The sequence below is a fragment of the Argentina silus genome (assembly GCF_951799395.1).
Source record: "Argentina silus genome assembly, chromosome: Y".
Classification (NCBI taxonomy): domain Eukaryota; kingdom Metazoa; phylum Chordata; class Actinopteri; order Argentiniformes; family Argentinidae; genus Argentina; species Argentina silus.
In genome coordinates this window covers 52,519,135-52,540,795 of record NC_139654.1, presented here as the reverse complement: position 1 = coordinate 52,540,795, position 21,661 = coordinate 52,519,135, and the positions used below count along the sequence as shown (strand labels likewise).

At 41.3% G+C, this 21,661-nt stretch overlaps 1 protein-coding gene across 1 annotated transcript in view; it reads right to left on the bottom strand.

The window, feature by feature from the left end:
• Window positions 1-1,055: 1,055 nt before the first annotated feature.
• Window positions 1,056-21,661, bottom strand: part of slc26a11 (solute carrier family 26 member 11) — a 46,267-nt gene continuing 25,661 nt past the window's right edge. The window contains exons 9-14 of the mRNA XM_083696701.1: window positions 9,557-9,668; window positions 9,338-9,393; window positions 5,809-5,949; window positions 5,366-5,493; window positions 4,197-4,296; window positions 1,056-2,260 (exon numbers count right to left, since the gene is read on the bottom strand). Of these exons, the coding sequence (XP_083552827.1) occupies window positions 1,989-2,260; window positions 4,197-4,296; window positions 5,366-5,493; window positions 5,809-5,949; window positions 9,338-9,393; window positions 9,557-9,668 (809 nt within the window). The 3' untranslated portion in view covers window positions 1,056-1,988. The remainder of the gene's footprint in view (window positions 2,261-4,196; window positions 4,297-5,365; window positions 5,494-5,808; window positions 5,950-9,337; window positions 9,394-9,556; window positions 9,669-21,661) is intronic.

Below are 21,661 nucleotides of genomic sequence, written 5' to 3'. Positions count from 1 at the left end.
ATATGTTGCCGAAGTAGAGTACAAGTAAATGCCTCCAAACTCACTGGATGGCGCTTCATCATAGAGCATGACCCAAAACATATAGCAACTAGGGGGTGACCAAATACTAAACATGAGTGGTTAATTTGGACATTCAAAAAAGGGGGACTATGTCTAAAAACTGTTGTAATTTCTGAATGGTGAAACCAATATGTACACAAATACCATCAAATAAAAGCTGAGAATCTCCAATGGGATATTCACTGTCCCATTACATTTACATTACATTTTTGGCATTAAGCAGACGCCTTTATCCAAAGTGACTTACAAAGTGAATCATCTATCCATCAGTCATCATAAGAAAAATTAAGTAGTTTTTACGCATTACTTACGCAGGGCACTCTACATACAGTTGAAGTCGGATGCTTGGGGTTATTGTCCATTTGGAAGACCCATTTGCGACCAAGCTTTAACTTCCTGGCTGATGTCTTGAGATGTTACTTCAATATATCCACATCATTTTCCTTCCTCATGATGCCATCTATTTTGTGAAGTGCACCAGTCCCTCCTGCAGCAAAGCACCCCCACAACATGATGCTGCCACCCCCATGCTTCACGGTTGGGATGGTGTTCTTCGGCTTGCAAGCCTCCCCCTTTTTCCTCCAAACATGACAATGGTCATTATGGCCAAACAGTTACATTTTTGTTATATCAGACCAGAGGACATTTCTCCAAAGAGTAAGATCTTTGACCCCATGTGCAGTAGCAAACTGTAGTCTGGCTTTTTTATGGCGGTTTTGGAGCAGTGGCTTCTTCCTTGCTGAGTGGCCTTTCAGGTTATGTCGATATAGGACTCGTTTTACTGTGGATATAGATACTTTTGTACCTGTTTCCTCCAGCATCTTAACAAGGTCCTTTGCTGTTGTTCTGGGATTGATTTCCACTTTTCGTGCCAAATTATGTTCATCTCTAAGAGACTGAACGCGTCTCCTTCCTGGGCGGTATGAGCGTGGTCCCATGGTGTTTATACTTGTGTAGTATTGTTTGTACCAATGAACCTGGTACCTTCAGGCGTTTGGACATTTTGCGTTTGGCTGATTTCTTTTGATTTTCCCATGATGTCAAGCAAAGAGGCACTGAGTTTGAAAGTAGGCCTTAAAATACATCCACAGGTACACCTCCAATTGACTCAAATGATTCAGTCAATTAGCCTATCAGAAGCTTCTAAAGCCATGGTATCATTTTCTGGAATTGTCCAAGCTGTTTAAAGGCACAGTCAACTTAGTGTATGTAAACTTCTGACCCACTGGAATTGTGATATAGTGAATTGTAAGTGAAATAATCTGTCTGTAAACAATTGTTGGAAAAATTACTTGTGTCATGCACAAAATAGATGTCCTAACCAACTTGCCAAAACTATAGTTTGTTAACATGAAATCTGTGGAGTGGTTAAAAAATGAGTTTTAATGACAAGTGTATGTAAACTTCTGACTTCAACTGTACATATATACCGTACATGCTGTTGACTGTAGTTAGGAATAGAAACGTTTTCATCATGGTGAATCGGTTTGGTATCAGAGAATATATTGAATATGATACAATTATTTGAGAGCCATATCGGCCCACCTGATAAGTACCACCGATAGTATTGGTGCACCTCTTAGCCATTAAGAATATTACTGTATAGGACCAGTTTTCAGTAAGTGACAAAAGTATGAACGTTTGGTCCATTTCCATTCAGTCCTGGTTGGTACAAACTCCTAGCCCTATACATTCATCTCACTCAGGGTTAGTAGTAGTATATGAGGGTTAGTAGTACTATAGTGTTTAAAAAAGACTGCTCCCCTGTGTAAAACAATCAACAGCTAAGGAGGAGGGACACTTCTGACCTCCCTGTACCCTGATATGTCCAGACTAATGCCAGTCACCAATTTCAAAGTCTAAGTATCAGTGATTGGTCCATTGATTGGAGGACAACTGGTCTATTCATGGTTTTGTTCGGCATACCATCAAAAATCACCACCTTGTTGATTGGCCAAGCAGTCACTGACTGGGTTACCCGATAGGATCTGTAGTGCTGCCTCCACACTGTCTGTGTGCCTCAGACCCGGCAGGTCTGCTGCCAACAGAACATCCAGAACAGAATGCTGTAGTCCAGAGAAGACCACACAGACGCCATGCAGCTTGAACTGTCGTAGCAGGTCTCTGAGCTCTTTCACCACTGTGGAGTCTGTTGTGCTGACGTGGTGACAGTCTAGAACTACTGACCTGGGAGGAGAGGCTAGAGGACAGAGGGGGAGAGGGAAGACAGTAGTTAGGAGAGGAAGGGGATAGGGGACAGGAGGGGAGAGGGAGGACAGGGGTTAGGAGAGGAAGGGAGGAGGGGGACAGGAGGGGAGAGGGAGGTTGGAGACAGGAGGGGATAGGGAGGAAAGTGAAGGATAGAGAGGAGATGGGGGACAGGGGAGGATAAAACAAGGATTAGGTGAACAAGAAATTGGGGGAGTAGTATAGAGGGGGGATAGGGGAGTTGAATAGAGGGGGGACATGGAAGGATTAAAAGGGGGAAAGGGTGGACAGGGGTGGGGGAGTAGAATAGAGGTGGGACAGGGGAGGATAGAAAGGGGATAGGAGTGACAGGGCGCAACACAATAGAATCCACCAAAAGGCACACAAGACACAGTCACAAACTCAGTCACAGTACCCCTTGCACGCACAGAAAATATCCCACACCATTCCTCTGCACACACATTAATGGACAATGGCCATTTGTACCGCCAATGGTGTACTACCTTTTTATCCATGTGTTTTAAATAGGTGTATTATGCATTTTGTTGTTGTCCATGTCCATGTAATATATATATATATATATATATATATATATATATACTGTATATATACACACACACACACACACACACACACACACACACACACACACACACACACAGTGGCCTGCGTATGTAATGGGACAGTCAAGCGTTTTCTCTTGTTTTGGCTCTACACTCCAAAAGTTTTGATTTGACTACTATGAGGTTAAAGTACAGATTCTCAGCTTTTATTTGATGGTATTTGTGTACATATTGTTTCACCATTCAGAACACCTTTTATGCATAATCCCCCTATTACAGGCTACCCAAAAGTGATGGGACAGATTCAATCTATATCAAATCTCCAAATTAAGCACAAATGTTCACTATTTGGTCGACAATCCTTTGCATGCAATAACTCATCAATGAAGACAAGTGAGCCAGTTCCAGCGGAAGCCATACATGCCCAAGCCATACATGCCCAAGCCGCTCCACCATATTTCACAGATAAGGTAGTATGCTGTGGATATTGGGCAGTTCCTTTTTTCTTCAAACTTTCCTCTTGCAATCGCTCTGGTACATGATAATATTCATATTATCTGACCCCAAGACCTGTTTCCATACCTCTGCAGGCTTTTTAGGTACTTTTAGGAAAACTGTAACCTGACCATTCATTTTGAGGACAACTAGTAGTTTGCACCTTGCAGTGAGGCATCTGTAGTTCGGCTGGTGACATATTCTGTGGATGGTAGTCTCTGACACATTCAGCCTACCTCCTGGAGAGTGTTCCTGATCTGTGGGACAGTTGTTTTGGGGTTTCTTAATCATGGTGAGCATTCTTTGGTCATCCACTGTGGAAGTCTTCCTTGGCCTACTAGGCCGTTTGCGATTGCTGAGCTCACCAGTGTTTAGTTTCTTTTTAATGATGTTCCAAAATGCTGATTTTTGTAAGGTTTTGACTATGTTTCTGATAGTTATTTTTCAGCCTAATAAAGGCATCCTTTACTTTCATTGACACGTCTTTGGTCTTCATGTTGACAGACACCAATAGCAAACTCCAAAGGCTATAATCAATACTAGACATTGACAGCTCTCTTATGCCTGCACAAATAATGTGACGGAAGACCTGGAATTACCAGAAACACCTGTCAAGTCAATTGTCCCATTACTTTTGGGTACCCTAAAATAGGGGGACGATGCATCAAAAGTGTTGTAATTTCTGAATGGCAATACAATATATAGACAAATACCAAATCAAATAAAAGCTGAGAATCTCTACTTTCACCTCATCGTAATTGTTTGATTTAAAATCCAGGGCATTACGCAGGGCACTGTATATAGTAATATATTTTGCTGCTATAAAAACTAAAGTGAAGTAAAAGTTTGTGTACGTCCACACTGTCTTACCCTGAAGGGCCTGAGTGTATATGACCCGGCTTAGGTACTCAGTAGCAGGAAAACTGAGCCCACTACCCAGCTCCATCACCAACACATCATGATCAGTGACCTGTACACAGAGAGAGTAGTACACTCTAAAGTGTTAGACACACATGCATGTGTGCAAACACTCAAGCAAACACAAACACAAACCTGTACAGAATAAAGTACACAGCAGCATTAAACACATTAAACATGTAATGGCACAGTGAAGCATTTTTACTTCTTTTGGCTCTATACTCCAAAAGTTCAAAACAGTAAATCAAACAATTGCTATGAAGTTAAAGGATATACTCAGCTTTTATTCGATGGCATTTTTGTTGATATTGGTTTCACCTTTTATGCATAGTCGCCATATCTCAGGGCACCAAAAATAATGGGACAGTTTCATATAATGTCAAAATTAAGTACTCATGTTTAGTATTTAGTTGACAATCCTTAACCGCATGCAATAACTGCCTGAAGTCTGCGACCCATTGACGGCAGTAGACGCTGGGTATATTCTCTGGTGATGCTCTGCTAAGCTGTCTTCAGTTGTTGTTTGTTTTTAGGTCTTTTTGCCAAAAATGTATCATCAACAAATGAAATGCATGTTCAATTGGATTTAAATCTCAAAATTGACTTGGCCAGTCAAGGACTTTTTGGCCCTGAAAAACTCTCTAGTTGCTATGGCAATATGTTTGGGGTCATTGTCTTACTGTATGAAAAGTGCCATCCAATGAATTTGGAGGCATTTGCTTGTACTCAAGCAGACAAGATGTTTCTGTCCACTTCAAATACATTCTGCTGCTGCTGTCAGCAGTTACATCATCAATTAAGACAGCTACACATATAGTTGGCAGCTACACATGCCCAAACCAGTGTTGGTAAAACCACTATGTCCACAAATACCCTCAAATAAAAGCTGAGAATCTCTACTTCAACCTCAACCTCTGTTTGATTTAAAATCCAAACATTTGGAGTATCGAGCCAAAAGAAGAAAAATTGTTTCACTGTCCCATAATTTATGCAGGGCATTGTAAACACACACACACACACACACACACACACACACACACACACACACACACACATAATTAAGTACACAGCAGTATTGAACACACTATACATGCATGCAGGCACATGCACACACACACAACCTTGAGCTTAGGCCTGGAAACGTTGTAGAGCAACATGGCCCAAGACACGACCACGCCTCCAACAATGCCATACTGCACCTCCCAGAAACTCAGCAGGAATGTGGCAAGGAAGGGCAGCAGGTCCAGCTCTAGATGGATGGACACACACATGCACACACACACACACACACACACTCCTAGTTAGAAGACTCTCACAATCAAGGTATCCAAACCTCAAAAACAGAGAAGTAGTGCTGCTTTCACAAGCCCTCAGAAAATTGGAAATTCATAAATATCCGACCTGAAAACTTCTACTATGATGAAACGCAAGCTTCCCACGTGTGGAGTCAATCAATAGAAAGCCCTATGCAAAAATGTTACATGAGTCAGGGTTTCCGAGAGCACATGAAGGCAGCATTAGATCAAGGTTGCAATTTAAAATGGATGAAGACTGAATCACTCACTGCGTATCCTCCAGAGTTCAGCGACCACACGGTAATCGACCATGGGAGCGACTGCACAGATGATGACCGCAGCCAGTGAGGCTTTAGGGATGTAGTAGAAAGCAGGCATGAGGAAAGCCAAGGACAGGAGGATAACCACACCTGACCACCAGGGGGAGAGAGACCATGAAGGACCACTAACTGACCACAGACTGACCACAAACGTCCATACATGGTACAATTCAAGCATGAGGAACGCTAAAGACAGCACAACTACATCTGACCAACAAGGGGAGAAAGACAGACCTTGAAAAACCACACATTGACCACAAACTACCATGCATGGTAGAACTGGACATGAGGAACACTAAGAACAGGAGCAGGACCACACCAGACTACCATGGAGACCACCAACAACCTGCACACAGTGACTACTAACTATCAAAAACAGTAGAATGCTTGTTGATTTTATTTACTTGATTTTGTTGTTGTTGCTGTTGTTGTGGTTGTGGATATTGTCTCATCATGGGTTTGTATTGTTGTTTCTGTTAATAATGTTGTTTTTTTAGTTTGTCTATATTTTGTGTGATTGTTTGTGATATGTGATATGTTTCTGTTTGGACCCGAGGAATAGTAGCTGTTGCTGATGATGAAACAGCTAATGGGGATCCATATGAATGAAAAAATGCTGGCATAAAGGACGTCTAACCACCAGTGGGAAAGAGAGGCCGTGAAGACCACACCTTGACCACTTACTGCCAATACATTCTTGCACACAGACCAAATATTTACCATAGTTAACCAAACTCTTACCATGAATTAAGCACAACACAGAACACAAACTGTACACAGCATTACCTTTAACAGTTTTACTCAATATCTAAATCATTACTATGGGATGAAATAATTAATTAATTGATGGGGTAGGTGAGTGTGGAAAATAATACTAGAAGAAAAATGTATTCATAGCCTCAGAATGAGAGATAAACCTGACCTGGATATACAGTGCCCTGTGCAAGTAATGGGACAGTGAAGAATATTTTCTCCTTTTGGCTCTATATTCTAAAAGGTTTGGATTTTAAATTAAACAATTGCAATGAGGTTAAAGTAGAGATTGCCAGCTTTTATTTGATGGTATTTGTGTACATATTGGTTTCACCATTCAGAACACTTTTTATACAGTCCTCCTATTTCAAATGTCCAAATTAAGCACTCATGGTTTAATATTTGGTCGACAATCCTTTGCATGCAATATCTGCCTGAAGTCTGCAACCCATTGACCCCACCAGATGCTGGGTATCTTCTCTAGTGATGCTCTGCCAGGCCTGTACTGCAGCCATCTTCAGTTGTTGTTTGTTTTGAGGACGATTTGCCTCAAGTCTCCTCTTCAGCAAATGAAACGCATGTTCAATAGGATTTAAATCTGGAGATTGACTTAAAAACCTCCCTAGCTGCTATGGCAGTATGTTTTGGGTCATTGTCCTGCTGTATGATGAAGCGCTATCCAATGAGTTTGGAGGGATTTGCTTGTACTGTACTTGGGCTGATGTGATCATGTTTCTGTACATCCTGCTGCTGCTGTCAGCAGTTCAGAATCAGAATCAGAATCAGGTGAGGTTGGGTGCATGGGACATAAAAAAGAATACCAAATATTGACAAGAAATGTTTTAAAAAATTTAAGCAAAATATTAACAAAATAGCTATAACAAATTTACAAATTTACAAAAAAGAACAGCAAAACAATACATAGTAGGCTGTGCGAGGCTAAGTGGCAATGAAGCTAGAGGCTGTGAAATGGGTATGGGGCATGTACACTATAAATTAGAATAATTTTAAATAATTATAAATTACACTGTCATTGCATTGTGTGTGTGTGTGTGTGTGTGTGTGTGTGTGTGTGTGTGTGTGACAGGGTGGGGGGTGAGTGAGACGCAGGGAGCTTGTTTGTGAGCCCTCAGGTGGTGCAAGGTTTTGGTCTTGATTGACTATTTGGTCGACAATCCTTTGCATGCAATAACTCATCAATGAAGACAAGTGAGCCAGTTCCAGCGGAAGCCATACATGCCCAAGCCATACATGCCCAAGCCGCTCCACCATATTTCACATATGAGATAGTATGCTGTGGATATTGGGCAGTTGCTTTTTTGTCCACACTTTACTCTTGCAATCACTCTGGTACATGTTCATCTTTGTCTCCTCTGTCCACAAGACCTTTTTCCAGAACTCTGCAGGCTCTTTTAGGCACTTCTTAGAAAACCGTAACCTGGCCATCCTGTTTTTGTGGCTAACTAGTGGTTTGCACCTTGCAGTGTAGCCTCTGTAGTTCTGCTGGTGAAGTCTTCTGCAGATGGTAGTCTCTGACACATTCACGCTTACCTCCTGGAGAGTGTTCCTGATCTGTGGGACAGTTGTTTTGCGGTTTTCCTTTATCATGGTGAGCATTTTTTGGTCATCCACTGTAGAAGTCTTCCTTGGCCTATCAGTCTGTTTTCTGAGATCACAAGTATTTTCTTTCCTTTTAATGATGATCTAAACTGTTGATTTTGGTAGGTTTAAGGTTTTGGCTATATTTCTGCTAGATTTGATGTCTTTCATTGATGTCTCTTTGGTCCTCATGTTCGCAGGCAACAAAAGCAGACTCCAAAGGCAAACATAAAACCTAGAATCAATACTGCACATTGACAGCTCTCTTATGACTGCACAAATGAACGGAACACGTCTAACAAACCAGTAACACCTGTCAAGACAAGTGTCCCTTCATTTTTGGGTACGGTGTCCCTTCACTTTTGGGTACTCCAAATCTTTTGGAGTGTAGAGCCAAACAAGAAAAAATGTGTCACTGTCCCATAATTTACGTAGGGCATTGTATAATGATTTATTTTTAATCTAAAATTATACTCATATTTTATTATTTTGCTTGGTTCTGTTTTGGGCTGATGTAATATGATTGACAAATGAATATGGCAGAGGCAAAGCGCCATATTCATGGCTCTACATAATTTCTCCAGGCAGTGTCTGGCTCTGCGAGATTATTCTGTGTGACAAAAGGGAATTAAATGGGACTAAAGAGGTCGTGCAGGTGAAGCAGGGAGGAGGGAAAGTGGGTGAGATTATCCCGGGCTGTTACTTACTAAACGTAATGCATTGCTGAAAAGTGTTTTTTTATTTAAAAAAAAAGAGTTGACTCTTTTTGGCAAATGGAATACATTTCCTACAGAAGATAGGAAAGGCCTACAGACTTGTACAGGACTTTTGTAAATGTAATTTACAAAAAGAAACTTTACAGAAAAATGGATATAGTGGATTTGGGGATTAGGAAAATTGTTTGGGAAGAAGGAATTGAAAACATATTTTGAGTTGTTGTAATATGGATTATTGACTGAGAAAAAACGTATTTTTAAATTTTATTCAAGCATTTATTGAGCTTGCTTTTTTTAACCTCTCGTGTAATTGTTCTGCTGTAAATTTCAGTGATAACTGAACAAACTAATTCTAGTTCATGTCGGGCTGTGTTATTGATTGGTTCAGAGTTATGAATGTTGTGACTTACTGGTGACTATTCCGCCTGCTGGGGTACACACTCCCGTCTGTGAGTTCACTGCAGTCCTGTACATAGAAAATACATGTTAACTAGAGACAAACACGCACACACACACAAACACATAAACTTTAGGATATAAACGTACACCACACATACACACACGGACGCACGCACACACACACACACACACACAAGGATGCACGCATGCGCATGCACATGCACACACACCGTCCAAAGCTCCCAGTGACGGGGTAAGCTGAGACGAAGGAGCCCATGATGTTAGTGAGACCAATGGCAAACAGTTCCTGGTTGGCATCGATCCTGTAGTCATTCTGACTAGCTGAGGAGACAGAAAACCAGGAACATTTAATCAGATCAACAGATCATTCCTGATCTGTCATTATTAGTGTCTAGAGTAGACAAGGGGTGTATACAGTGAGGTTAAATGTTCAAAATGTTGCAGATAGAAATGTGACTCCCTCGTTACATGAAAGACGCACTCATACCTGTTTTACACAACACATTTGTATTTCAAATCAAATCAAAGTTTATTTGTCATATACACAATTAAATTGTGCAATGAAATGCTTTGGGCAAGCTAGCTCCTCAACAGTAAAACAATGAAGTAATAATAAAAACAATAACACAAGGTAGCAATAGTACAGTAGTATGCAACAGAAACACAACAACATTAGTGGAGTGGGAAGATAAATATAGTCGCAATAGCAGTATGAAATAGTATGCATGTATGTGTGTGAGTGCATGTGTGTGTGTTTGTGTGTGTGAGAGAGTGCAAATGTGCAATGTCACATTGTGACTGCGGTCCCTGATGATCTTCCGGGCCTTCCTCTTGCACCTACTGGAGTAGATGTCCATGTATGTAGATGCACCTAGCTTCTCGCTCCCTTGTGTTGTACGTTTGGGTAGCCATGCCTTTATAGAGACCTTCCAAACCTTGGGGATAGCACTTGAGCCTACAGCAGCCTACACACATGTCCATGTTGGCATGGGTTCGAATCCGGCCCATGCCCTGCTGACATGCCCTACTCCTCCTTACTTTCCTGTCTCTATCCGAAAAAAAAAAAAAAAAGTCTATGTCAATGCAATCAGGGGGGCAGAAATCTGCAATAGGCCTGGATCAAGCAGATCAGCCCCAATGGATTTTTTTACATCAATTTTAAGCAGGGCTTCTAGTTGAAAATAAAACAAACATTCGCTAGTACAGTAGGTCACTGTTTAATACAGTGCCCTGCGTATGGGACAGTGAAGCATTTTTCTTCTTTTGGCTCTACACTCGAAAAGTTTGAAGTTTAAATCAAACAATTACTATGTGATTAAAATAGAGATTCTCTAGCTTTTATTTGAGGGTATTTGTGTACATATTGGTTTCACCATTCAGAAATTACAACACTTCTTTTGCATAGTCCCTCATTTTCAGGGTACCCATTCATTCACTCATTCACACCGACATTGCAGCGGTGGTCAACGCCAACACAAGGTGTGAAGTGCTGCTGAAAGCCACCACAATGTGGTGACAAGAGCTGTGAAGGATGTATGAAAAGATAGATTAGCAAAATCATGTTTATTATAGAACCTCATGAATTACAGAGATGAAGAATGGAAATGGTTTAATTATCAGGTTATTTTAACGAGGACCAAGCAATGGGACCAATGGGACCCTCCTATCAACTCTCATACCATCATCACGCATTCTCTCACAGCACAGAGAAATGGGATAAATGCTTTAATGCAATCTGACATGAATAAGCGGCATGAGTCAGCTTTAATAATGCTACGTATTGATTACAGAATGAAGTTAGGAATTTTCATGCGAGACAGGAGTAAGGATTTTGGGTTTCAGTGAGATTGAGACTGAATTGATTGGGATAGAGATCATTAAAACCATCATAATAGGGTTCAAATGTCCACATTTTCAACAAGGGCAACCTTCTCTCATTCACACAATGTAATAATAATAATAATAATAATAATAATAATTATAATTATAAATAATAATAAAAGACTGTATAGTGGTTAGATAAATTGTCACGCTTTTGTTTGTTAATGGGATACAATGACCTTGTTTTAAACGGGGCTCATGTAAGCACACACAGACATTTAATTCCCCCCTCATCTCCCCACCCAGCAATGGCATTATGTTTTTTGAGCACAAAAAAATACAATTCAATTGAAACTGTCATTACAGATCCGAGCGGGAAAAAAAAAAATCTCTGGCAAAATGTAATTTATTATAGTGAATTACAGAGAAGAAGAGTGGAAATGGTGTTAATATCAGGTTATTTTAACGAGGACCATGCAATGGGACCAACTCCTACTTACTCTCATACCATCATCACACATACTCTCACCCCCTCACAAAATATACATCCCTGCAGAACACAACCATTTTATTATTTTTGTACTGTAAAATGGAATTGATAACAGTTCTCTAAAATATGCAACATTTTGACTACAGTAAAATCAACTGTCCAAGGTGACAGCAATTATATGACACCTATATGAAAGTACTTCGTTTGTAGCCAACTATGATACATGATATGACGGACAGGGGCAAAAAAGAACAGCGAGATACAGACAATAGGTAACTACAAATGACACCGTGGATACGGGCAGTCAAACAGTGAAAATATCATTCGTTTTATTCTCGTCATTGCGCATGGTATGTAAGCATTTCTAATTGATTCATGAAAGCTTAATTTCAAGCATGTGAAATACGTTCAACGTGAACTCGCGGTGCCAGACCGGAACATTTTTGACACGAACTGTGCTCTTTGCTTTGTAAGTGTCCTGTGTCCATATAGCCTACTGCTGATATCCACAGAATCGACTGAGAAACATTATATTGCTATGAGTTAATAATATGCAATTTCGTGGACACACATATTCCATGTCTGACATTATGAAGTGTCCTTGAAGACATGATTTGTTCTAAATTAAGGTTTATCATTCAGAATTTCTATGACTGGTTCGACCATTTTTCAGACAATAATTTGTCCTTTTCCAAATTAAGAACTCATAAGCTTCTCTTCACATAATTCATCAAGTGGCAATGTCACGCTGGTGGCTAACTTTTAAACTCTGGCCTACTAATTTCATTGGCTGATTTATATAGCGCTTTTAGCTTTCAGGGCCGGTGTCGTGTCAGTTAGTGTTACCTTGTCAAGGAAGGTTCCCCTAGGGGGCGATGTAGAGTCTCTATCCACTTGTTGCAATGTCCAACTCGTTCATGATGTCAGTGCTCATGAAATGGGTCGCTCTGGCAATCAAACTTTTTAAACTTTCTTTGTTATTTACGATACATGTTTTAGGCAATTGGGTACTTTTGCCTTATCCCCAATTCCCAAAGTAAGGAAGATTGCTTAGATTAAACATACATTGAAGAACATTGTCCTCTTTGTATTTCCTTTCTTATTGAGAAACAATTTTTATTAAATTACCCTACACGTTATGTTGTATCAATGACTTTGTTGTGTCACATACTACTAAGTATTTTTATTCTATTTGATTATTTTTTTCACTACTCTGACTGTATTGAGCGCTACCTACATCTTGTATTGCCCACAACCCCTCTCTCTATACCGGCAAATATCACAATGTGCTTTCACCCCATTCCTGTTATTTCATCCCTCAGGAGGAAACAAACACTCCTCACAACCCATCTAATCTAGTCTACCCACCATGCTCAACTGACCACGACCTCACTGTCGCGGGAGGACTTTGGAATTGCCAGTCAGGGATCCGGAAAGCCGAGGCTATCTCAGCTTACGCCTGCTTCATATCCCTTCCTTGCTCTCATAGAGACATGGATTACACCGGAAAACAGCTACTCTGGCAGCCCTCTCTGATGCCTACTCCTTTTCTCATTCCAGAGACTCTCTGGTCGAGGGGGAGGCACAGGACTCTTAATCTCACCTAAGTGGTCACATAATGTCCTTCCCCTGTCACACCTTTGAATTCCATGCTGTCAAACGTCACATTGTTGTTATCTATTGTCCCCCAGGTCAGCTTGGTGACATCTTAGAAGAGATGGATGTCCTTCTCAGCTTCTTCCCTGAGGATGGCATACAGCTCTCACTAATGGGTGAGTTCAACATCCAGTCAGAGAAGCTTCACTCATCTGGAGTACTTGACCTTCTCTCCTCCTTCGACCTTACCCTGTCCCACTCTCCTCCAACTCATAAGGCAGGCAATCAGCTCAACCTTGTCTTCACCAGATCCTCCCATACCTCCAACCTTACTGTTACCCCTGTCTTACTGTTATCTTGGAGTGATCCTTGACAACCACTTATCCTGTGTGGTGAACATCACAGCGACAGCATGCTCCTGTACATTCTTCCTCTACAACATCAGAAGGATACATCCATTCCTCAAGAGAGAAGCAGCACATTCCTGGTCCAGACACTTGTGATCTCCCGCCTTGACTACTGCAACGCACTCTTGGCCGGGCTCCCCGCCTCCGCCATCAGACCTCTGCAGCTCATCCAGAATGCTGTGCCCGTCTGGTATTCAATGTCCCCAAATTCTCCCATGACACCCCCCTCCTTCGCACCCTTCACTGGCTCCCGGTAGCAGCTCGCATCAGATTCAAGACCCTGGTGATCGCCTACCGGGCGGCAAAGAGACCCGTCTCTTCAGGCTACATCTTGACTGTCTCTCCTAAAGACCTCTTCATCCCCACTATCCCCCTGTACAGTTTCTCTACTGAATACATTCGAATAAAAAAATGAAAATATTAAAAAAGTAATTGTTCCTTCTTCTAGCATTGTGACTGCCAATGGCCCCTGGTCCTAGCATAGATTTGTTTTTCTTATGATGACTGATGTATAGATGATTCACTTACTTAGACAAATGTAAGTCGCTTTGGATAAAGGCGTCTGCTAAATGTCTAAAATGTAATGCAAATGTAACTGGCATTATTAGTGAACATAGCTTGATTAAAATGTGTCTTCTTAGTGACCATCACATTGATTTTCTTGGATTGTTATTGATAAACTGTCAAATTATTTATAATGACAAATTAGTTTGTATCAATACAGTATTGTTTATATGTGTTTTATTATCTTATTATTCCTTTATGATCTTCCAGTTCACCATTTATAATTACACAGTACAGATTCTTTAAACCTTGCATTCCCCCTTGAGTGTTTTATGATCTACACTCACCGGCCACTTTATTAGGTACACCTGTTCAACTTCTTGTTAACGCAAATATCTAATCAGCCAATCACATGGCAGCAACTCAATGAATTTAGGCATGTAGACATGGTCAAGACGACCTGCTGAAGTTCAAAACTGAGCATCAGAATGGGGAAGAAAGGTGATTTAAGTGACTTTGAACGTGGCATGGTCTGAGTATGGTCTGAGTATTTCAGAAACTGCTGATCTACTGGGATTTTCATGCACAACCATCTCTAGGGTTTACAGAGAATGGTCCGAAAAAGAGAAAATATCCAGTGAGCGGCAGTTCTCTGGGCGAAAATGCCTTGTTGATGCCTGAGGTCAGAGGAGAATGGCCAGACTGGTTCGAGATGATAGAAAGGCAACAGTAACTCAAATAACCACTCGTTACAACCAAGGTATGCAGAAGACCATCTCTGAATGCACAACACGTCGAACCTTGAAGCAGATGGGCTACAGCAACAGAAGGCCACACCGGGTGCCACTCCTGTCAGCTAAGAACAGGAAACTGAGGCTACAATTCGCACAGGCTCACCAAAATTGGACAACAGAAGATTGGAAAAACGTTGCCTGGTCTGATGAGTCTCGATTTCTGCTGCGACATTCAGATGGAAATGAAACATGAAAGCATGGATCCCTCCTGCCTTGCATCAACGGTTCAGGCTGGTGGTGGTGGTGTAATGGTGTGGGGGATATTTTCTTGGCACACTTTGGGCCCCTTAGTACCAATTGAGCATTGTTTAAACGCCACAGCCTACCTGAGTATTGTTGCTGACCATGTCCATCCCTTTATGACCACAGTGTACCCATCTTCTGATGGCTACTTCCAGCAGGATAACACGCCATGTCACAAAGCTCAGATCATCTCATACTGGTTTCTTGAACATGACAATGAGTAACTCCAATGGCCTCCACAGTCACCAGATCTCAATCCAATAGAGCACCTTTGAGTGATTGGAGATTCGCATCATGGATGTGCAGCCGGCACATCTGCAGCAACTGCGTGATGCTATCATGTCAGTATGTACCAAAATATCTGAGGAATGTTTCCAGCACCTTGTTGAATCTATGCCACAAAGAATTAAAGCAGTTCTGAAGGCAAAAGGGGGTCCAACCCGGTACTAGCAAGTGTACCTAATAAAGTGGCCGGTGAGTGTATTGTCAAATAACTAAACAGAACTATAAATCATAGACTTATCAGCTATACAGCTCTGGAAAAAAATAAGAGACCACTGCAAAATTATCAGTTTCTTTGGTTTTACTATTTATCGGTATGTGTTTGAGTAAAATGAACATTTTTGTTGTATTCGATAAACTACTGAGAACATTTCTCCCAAATTCCAAATAAAAATATTGTCATATTATCAGCATTTATTTGCAGAAAATGACAACTGGCCAAAATAACAAAAAGGATGCAGTGTTTTCAGATCTCGAATAATGCAAAGAAAAGAAGTTCATATTCATTTTTAAACAACACAATACTAATGTTTTAACTTAGGAAGAGTTCAGAAATCAATATTTGGTGGAATAACCCTGATTTACAATCACAGCTTTCATGCGTCTTGGCATGCTCTCCACCAGTCTTTCACATTGCTGTTGGGTGTCTTTATGCCACTCCTGGCGCAAAAATTCAAGCAGCTCAGCTTTGTTTGATGGCTTGTGACCATCCATCTTCCTCTTGATCACATTCCAGAGGTTTTCAATGGGGTTCAGGTCCGGAGATTGGGCTGGCCATGACAGGGTCTTGATCTGGTGGTCCTCCATCCACACCTTGATTGACCTGGCTGTGTGGCATGAAGCACTGTCCTGCTGGAAAAACCAATCTTCAGAGTTGGGGAACATTGTCAGAGCAGAAGGAAGCAAGTTTTCTTCCAGGACAACTTTATACGTGGCTTGATTCATGCGTCCTTCACAAAGACAAATTTGCCCGATTCCAGCCTTGCTGAAGCACCCCCAAATCATCACCGATCCTCCACCAAATTTCACAGTAGGTGCGAGACACTGTGGCTTGTAGGCCTCTCCAGGTCTCCGTCTAACCATTAGACGACCAGGTGTTGGGCAAATCTGAAAATTGAACTCATCAGAGAAGATGACCTTACTCCAGTCCTCTACGATCCAATCCTTATGATCTTTTGCAAACCTCAGCCTGGCTCTTCTTTGCTTCTCGTTGACGAAGGGCTTTTTTCCAGCTTTGCACGACTTCAGCCCTGCTGCTAAGAGCCTGTTTTCAACCGTCCTCATCGTGCACTTCACCCCAGCAGCCGTTTGCCATTCTTTTTGTAGGTCACTTGATGGCATCCTACGGTTGTTGAGTGAAATTCAAATGAGTTGGCGGTCATCCCGGTAAGTGGAGAGTCGTTTTCGCCCTCTGCCGGTCTGTAGCTTTGTTGTCCCTAATGTCTGCTGCTTGACCTTGTTCTTATGAACTGCCGTCTTTGAAATTTTAAGGATGGAAGCTCACTGTATCCCTCTGCCAGTAAAGCCAGAATTGAACCCTTCTTTTCCTCACTCAAAACCTTTCTTTTCAACTCTTTTGGCATGGTCAATAGTTATTTTTTTTATTCCAATTACTTTTGAGGTACTACTAGCACTGTTTTTGCCATCTAGCTGGTCCTATTGCAAGAGGATAGTGATGACCACAGCAGTGTTTTTTATACTTTTCCTCATTAAATAAGATTTTGTTCAGGTGATCACTTAATCAGTACCTCATTAAGTAGAATGAGGTGTGCCTGTATTGGAATTCAACAGACACTGGAATGGAATGGCTGCCATACATGTAGAGATGCTGATTTAAGAAAAAAATTGAGTGGCCTCTTAATTTTCTCCAGAGCTGTATATACACTGTAACTTCGAATGAAGCAGTACCAATTTATACCACTAAAGGTTCTCATACACAAGTGAACGGCATGGTTGTAAGACACAATTAGAGCAAAATCCAATGCAAAACCCAAATCAAATATGCCAAATGCTGAACTGATGGTTACATCGCCTATTAGATACTATTTCTGTTGGCTACAGAAGTGTCTATACACCATCAAGTGGTGTAATGTCATTAAACTGTTCACTGTAGAGTTGGTACATTTGTCAAAGTTTTGCACATTTATCAAAGGTGTGTTTGCAATGCAAAACACAAGCTGACATTAAAAAAACAACTGCCTGTCGGATAGTGTTTCTGTTGGCTACAGGAAGTCTGTGTACACTATCAAATGTTGTAATGTCATTATAAAGTTGACTATAGGTTTAATAAATGTGTTAAAAATACACTTGGACACATTCAACCCTACAGTGAACTTGATAGCGTATAGACACTATTTCTGTTGGCTACAGAGGTATTGGCAATTTAACCATCAGTTTAGCCACACATTTGTATTAGGGAGCCACTATCCCAAATCAATTTCACTTGGAGAGCTGCAATGACAAATTAACAGAATATCATAAGCCAAGAATTAGAAGCCATAGCTAATCTTGTTTCCGAATGCAATGCAATATTTGAAAAGAATAACATTTCAAATGGCTAACACAAAAGCAAACATGATGACAGCACTATTGTATAGTCTACTACTGCATGCCAAATGAGGGACTGGTTCTGGCTGGATGTAGGCTATTGATGCAGTCATTTGTACACTTGGACCAAGGAAATTTGGACAGGCTTACTGCGAAAATTGGCGATGCGCACAATGGTTGTGGGAGACACATGCATAATCCTACTGATGCTCGTGGAGTAGGCTAAAACATTGGCACTGAATAACTGACCTTGTTATGTTGGTGTGATATAACCGTTTTATTCCTACACCGACTTTTAACAGTTTTTTTTTTCTCCACAAACTGGTCAGAGATTTTTCATTACAGCTCTTACCGACAGTTTTTTAAAATTGTATTTAACCTTTATTTATACAGGGAGACCAAGGCCTCTTTTGCAGGTGCCCTGTCCACAACGTCAATACAATTACAAAACAACACATAAAAACAATACAACAATACAGTGCAGCATTGCTCTCACTTGCCATGAAAACCAATGCAAGCATTCTAACAAATTTGCGTACGCACAGTCCGTATGTGTATCATTTAATATCTACATCTGAAAGCAGGTACCTGCACTGCTTTTGAGCGTAAATGCACATTATGATGGAGAGCACATATCATTTGTTAAGTAATGTGCTTTGTGAATCGCACTCACACCCTCACACCTCCCCCTTCACTTTATGTCACTATTCAAAACTTGCCGTGCTTAACCACATTAGTGTAACAAGAAGATGTCTATGGTACTGCGTCTAAAACAATTTGCAAGGCTTTCCTTTAAGGAAAGGCGTACAGTAATATGTGATGGGAAACCAACACCCGAACTTGCACATCTTCAGCAGCAAGAAAGGACTGGCTATGTGGCTGTGCTGATCGGAGCAGGCTTTTCTGCTTCCCCTGCTTGCTGTTCAGTGCCAGCGACAATGTGTGGACCAATGCTGGCTACTGTGAGCTCAACAATTTAGCAAAAGCAATCGCCAAGCATGAGAAATCAGCTGTCCATATTCAGAACCAGATATCTCAGAAAACCTTTGGGAATACGAGAATCAACCTCGTATTGAATGAGTAGCTGAACATCACTGTGCATAATGAAAAGTTAAAGCGCATCTGTGATGGCATCACACCTCAATGGAGTACAGGTGAAAATAAAAGAAACAGTCCCCGAAGCTCTTTTTACTCACTGCTATGGCCACAAATTGAACCTGGTGCTCTCTCAGTCAGCGAAAATCAATTCTTGAGTGTAAGATTTTCTTGAAGACAGTGGATAGTGCATAATTTTTTAACAAATCGAACAAAAACACCCATCTACTGGATGGAGTGGTGAAACGGCACACACCGAGGGCAGCACCCACAAGATGGAACTCGAACTCTAGGCTTGTACAGACCATCACCCTCTACCAGTCAGGGCTTCGCAAGGAAGGTTTTCCGGCTTATGCAGGAGATCCCGGTGACTGGGATGGGGAGACACTGGCCATGGCCTCCGGTTTTGGTCCAGGTCAAATCGCCCGTTCAGCTTCCCACTGTCCTCACTGAAAATGACCTCAAACATACTGTTCCAGAGGCAACAACACGGCTGAAATTAGTGTTGACCATTCCAGCCACCACAGCGTTGATGGAGACGTCTTTTTCTGCCTTAAAACACATCAAGATGTACTGTTGCAACAGGATGGAGCAAGGAAGACTTTCATCTTTGGCCTTAATATCAATTGAAAAAGAGACTCAAGAAACTGAAGGCCAAGAAAGAGGAGTTCTACAATGCTGTCATCGATATCTTCATAAAGAATATATGCACATAGACTGTCGCCAAGGGCGAGTCTAGTATGGCCTTCCCCCGGCCTAAACACCATTCCCAACGTTACTCAGTTAAGCACAGCAGGATTGGCCCGAGGTTTGAGAGCAACCTTGGTGAATCACCACGACACTGCAAGAAAGAGAAAAAGCTTAGCAGCTGGGGGCCCAACCTGACGAGGGACACCGCGGCTGCGGATGTTCCTGAAACACATTTTATCTTTGATCTATCCTTCAAATAGGTGCAACTGCATAACTGCTTATGAATGATAAGTTGATTAAAATAGGTGTAAACTACATTACTGCTTATAAATGATAAGTTGGTTCGAATATGTGTAACTGAATAACTAAATAAGAGGAATTAGAAGTGTATGACCCTGGGTCAACATATCTGCTTGGGCCTCATTGGGATGACAGCTTACTAACACGAAAGGTACTAAGAATATAGAAATATAGAACTGTTTGATTGTGTAATCTTACTCAGGGATGATTACTGAAGTAGGCTAATCATGTGTGCTAATGTTTGATTGTATACCATATGTACTAAATGTTAACTTTGAGAAATGCCTAGATTAGTATGGCACAAGAAGGGTTAATAGTGTAGGATCTGCGGGATGTAGTGGGTCAGGTTGCAGAAGTCCACAACAAAAAGTGCCCTTGTATCTATGATCAAGCAGGAGTGTGAAAAGAAGGGTTTAGCAGACGTAGCAAAAAATGTCCTTGAGTCCATGGTTAAGCATGAGTGTGATAATTATGTCTAGTAGACATAACAACAGGTGCCCTTATGCCCATGATTAAGCATGGGTGCGAACTCAGGGTGATGTACTAGTTGCTAGATCGAATTCTATGCCTGACTGAATGAACTAGATCGAATTCTATGCCTAACTGAGTTGCTAGATCGAATTCTATGCCTGACTGAGTTGCTAGATCGAATTCTATGCCTGACTGAGTTGCTAGATCGAATTCTATGCCTGACTAAGTGAGTATAAAAGTTAAAGTGTATGATTATATGTCTTGTGACCCTGAGAGTTGAGGGACAGAGACACTTCCTAAAAAGAACTTCCCTAAAAACACTTAATATGACCTGACAAACACAGACACTATGTCTAACACAGAAATACAAGCATGAATAAAAAACACACTGTGTGTAACAAATATTTAGGGACAAACACACAAAGCACCTGCACTCTGGTGTTAGACGAACAGGAAGCCCCATAAGAGAGGGTGGGGGTAAAGAGAAGCCCCATTGAAGGTATTATTGAGAATATAAAAAGAGCTCCCCGGAGCAGTACAACGGTCATTCCCCGCTGCGGAGCGTAACACCTGAAGGACCGGAGCAGGACTGAGTGTGTTGAAGACTACCCCGGAGTGGAAACGGGAGCTTCCATACTCTAGCACCCGAGCAGATTCTCCGTGACCGGAGCTCACACTCTGATTGAATTCTGACTGACGGCCTCGCCACTCAAACACAACGGAGGACCTTGGCGGACCTTTCTTTGTACAACAACGGCCATGGCGGATAGAGGAACCGGCTACGCTCGACGGAGTGAAACTGGGACTTGTCTAAATTTCACAGGCAGAGTAGGGACAGACTTTTTTCAAATTTTTATCGTTTTTTGAATACTAGCATTTTACCATTTAATCACTCTGCCTGTAACGCTGCAATGCTTTAAGCCATCATTAAAGAATTTAACCTGCATTTAAAGGAACGGTTTTCTCAATTTTAATTCTTAAATATATATTTTTTTTTAGTCATTCCATCCATCATAAGCAATTTTACCTCTTCCTGGTGACATAAAACATTATAGACTACTGTGCATATTACAT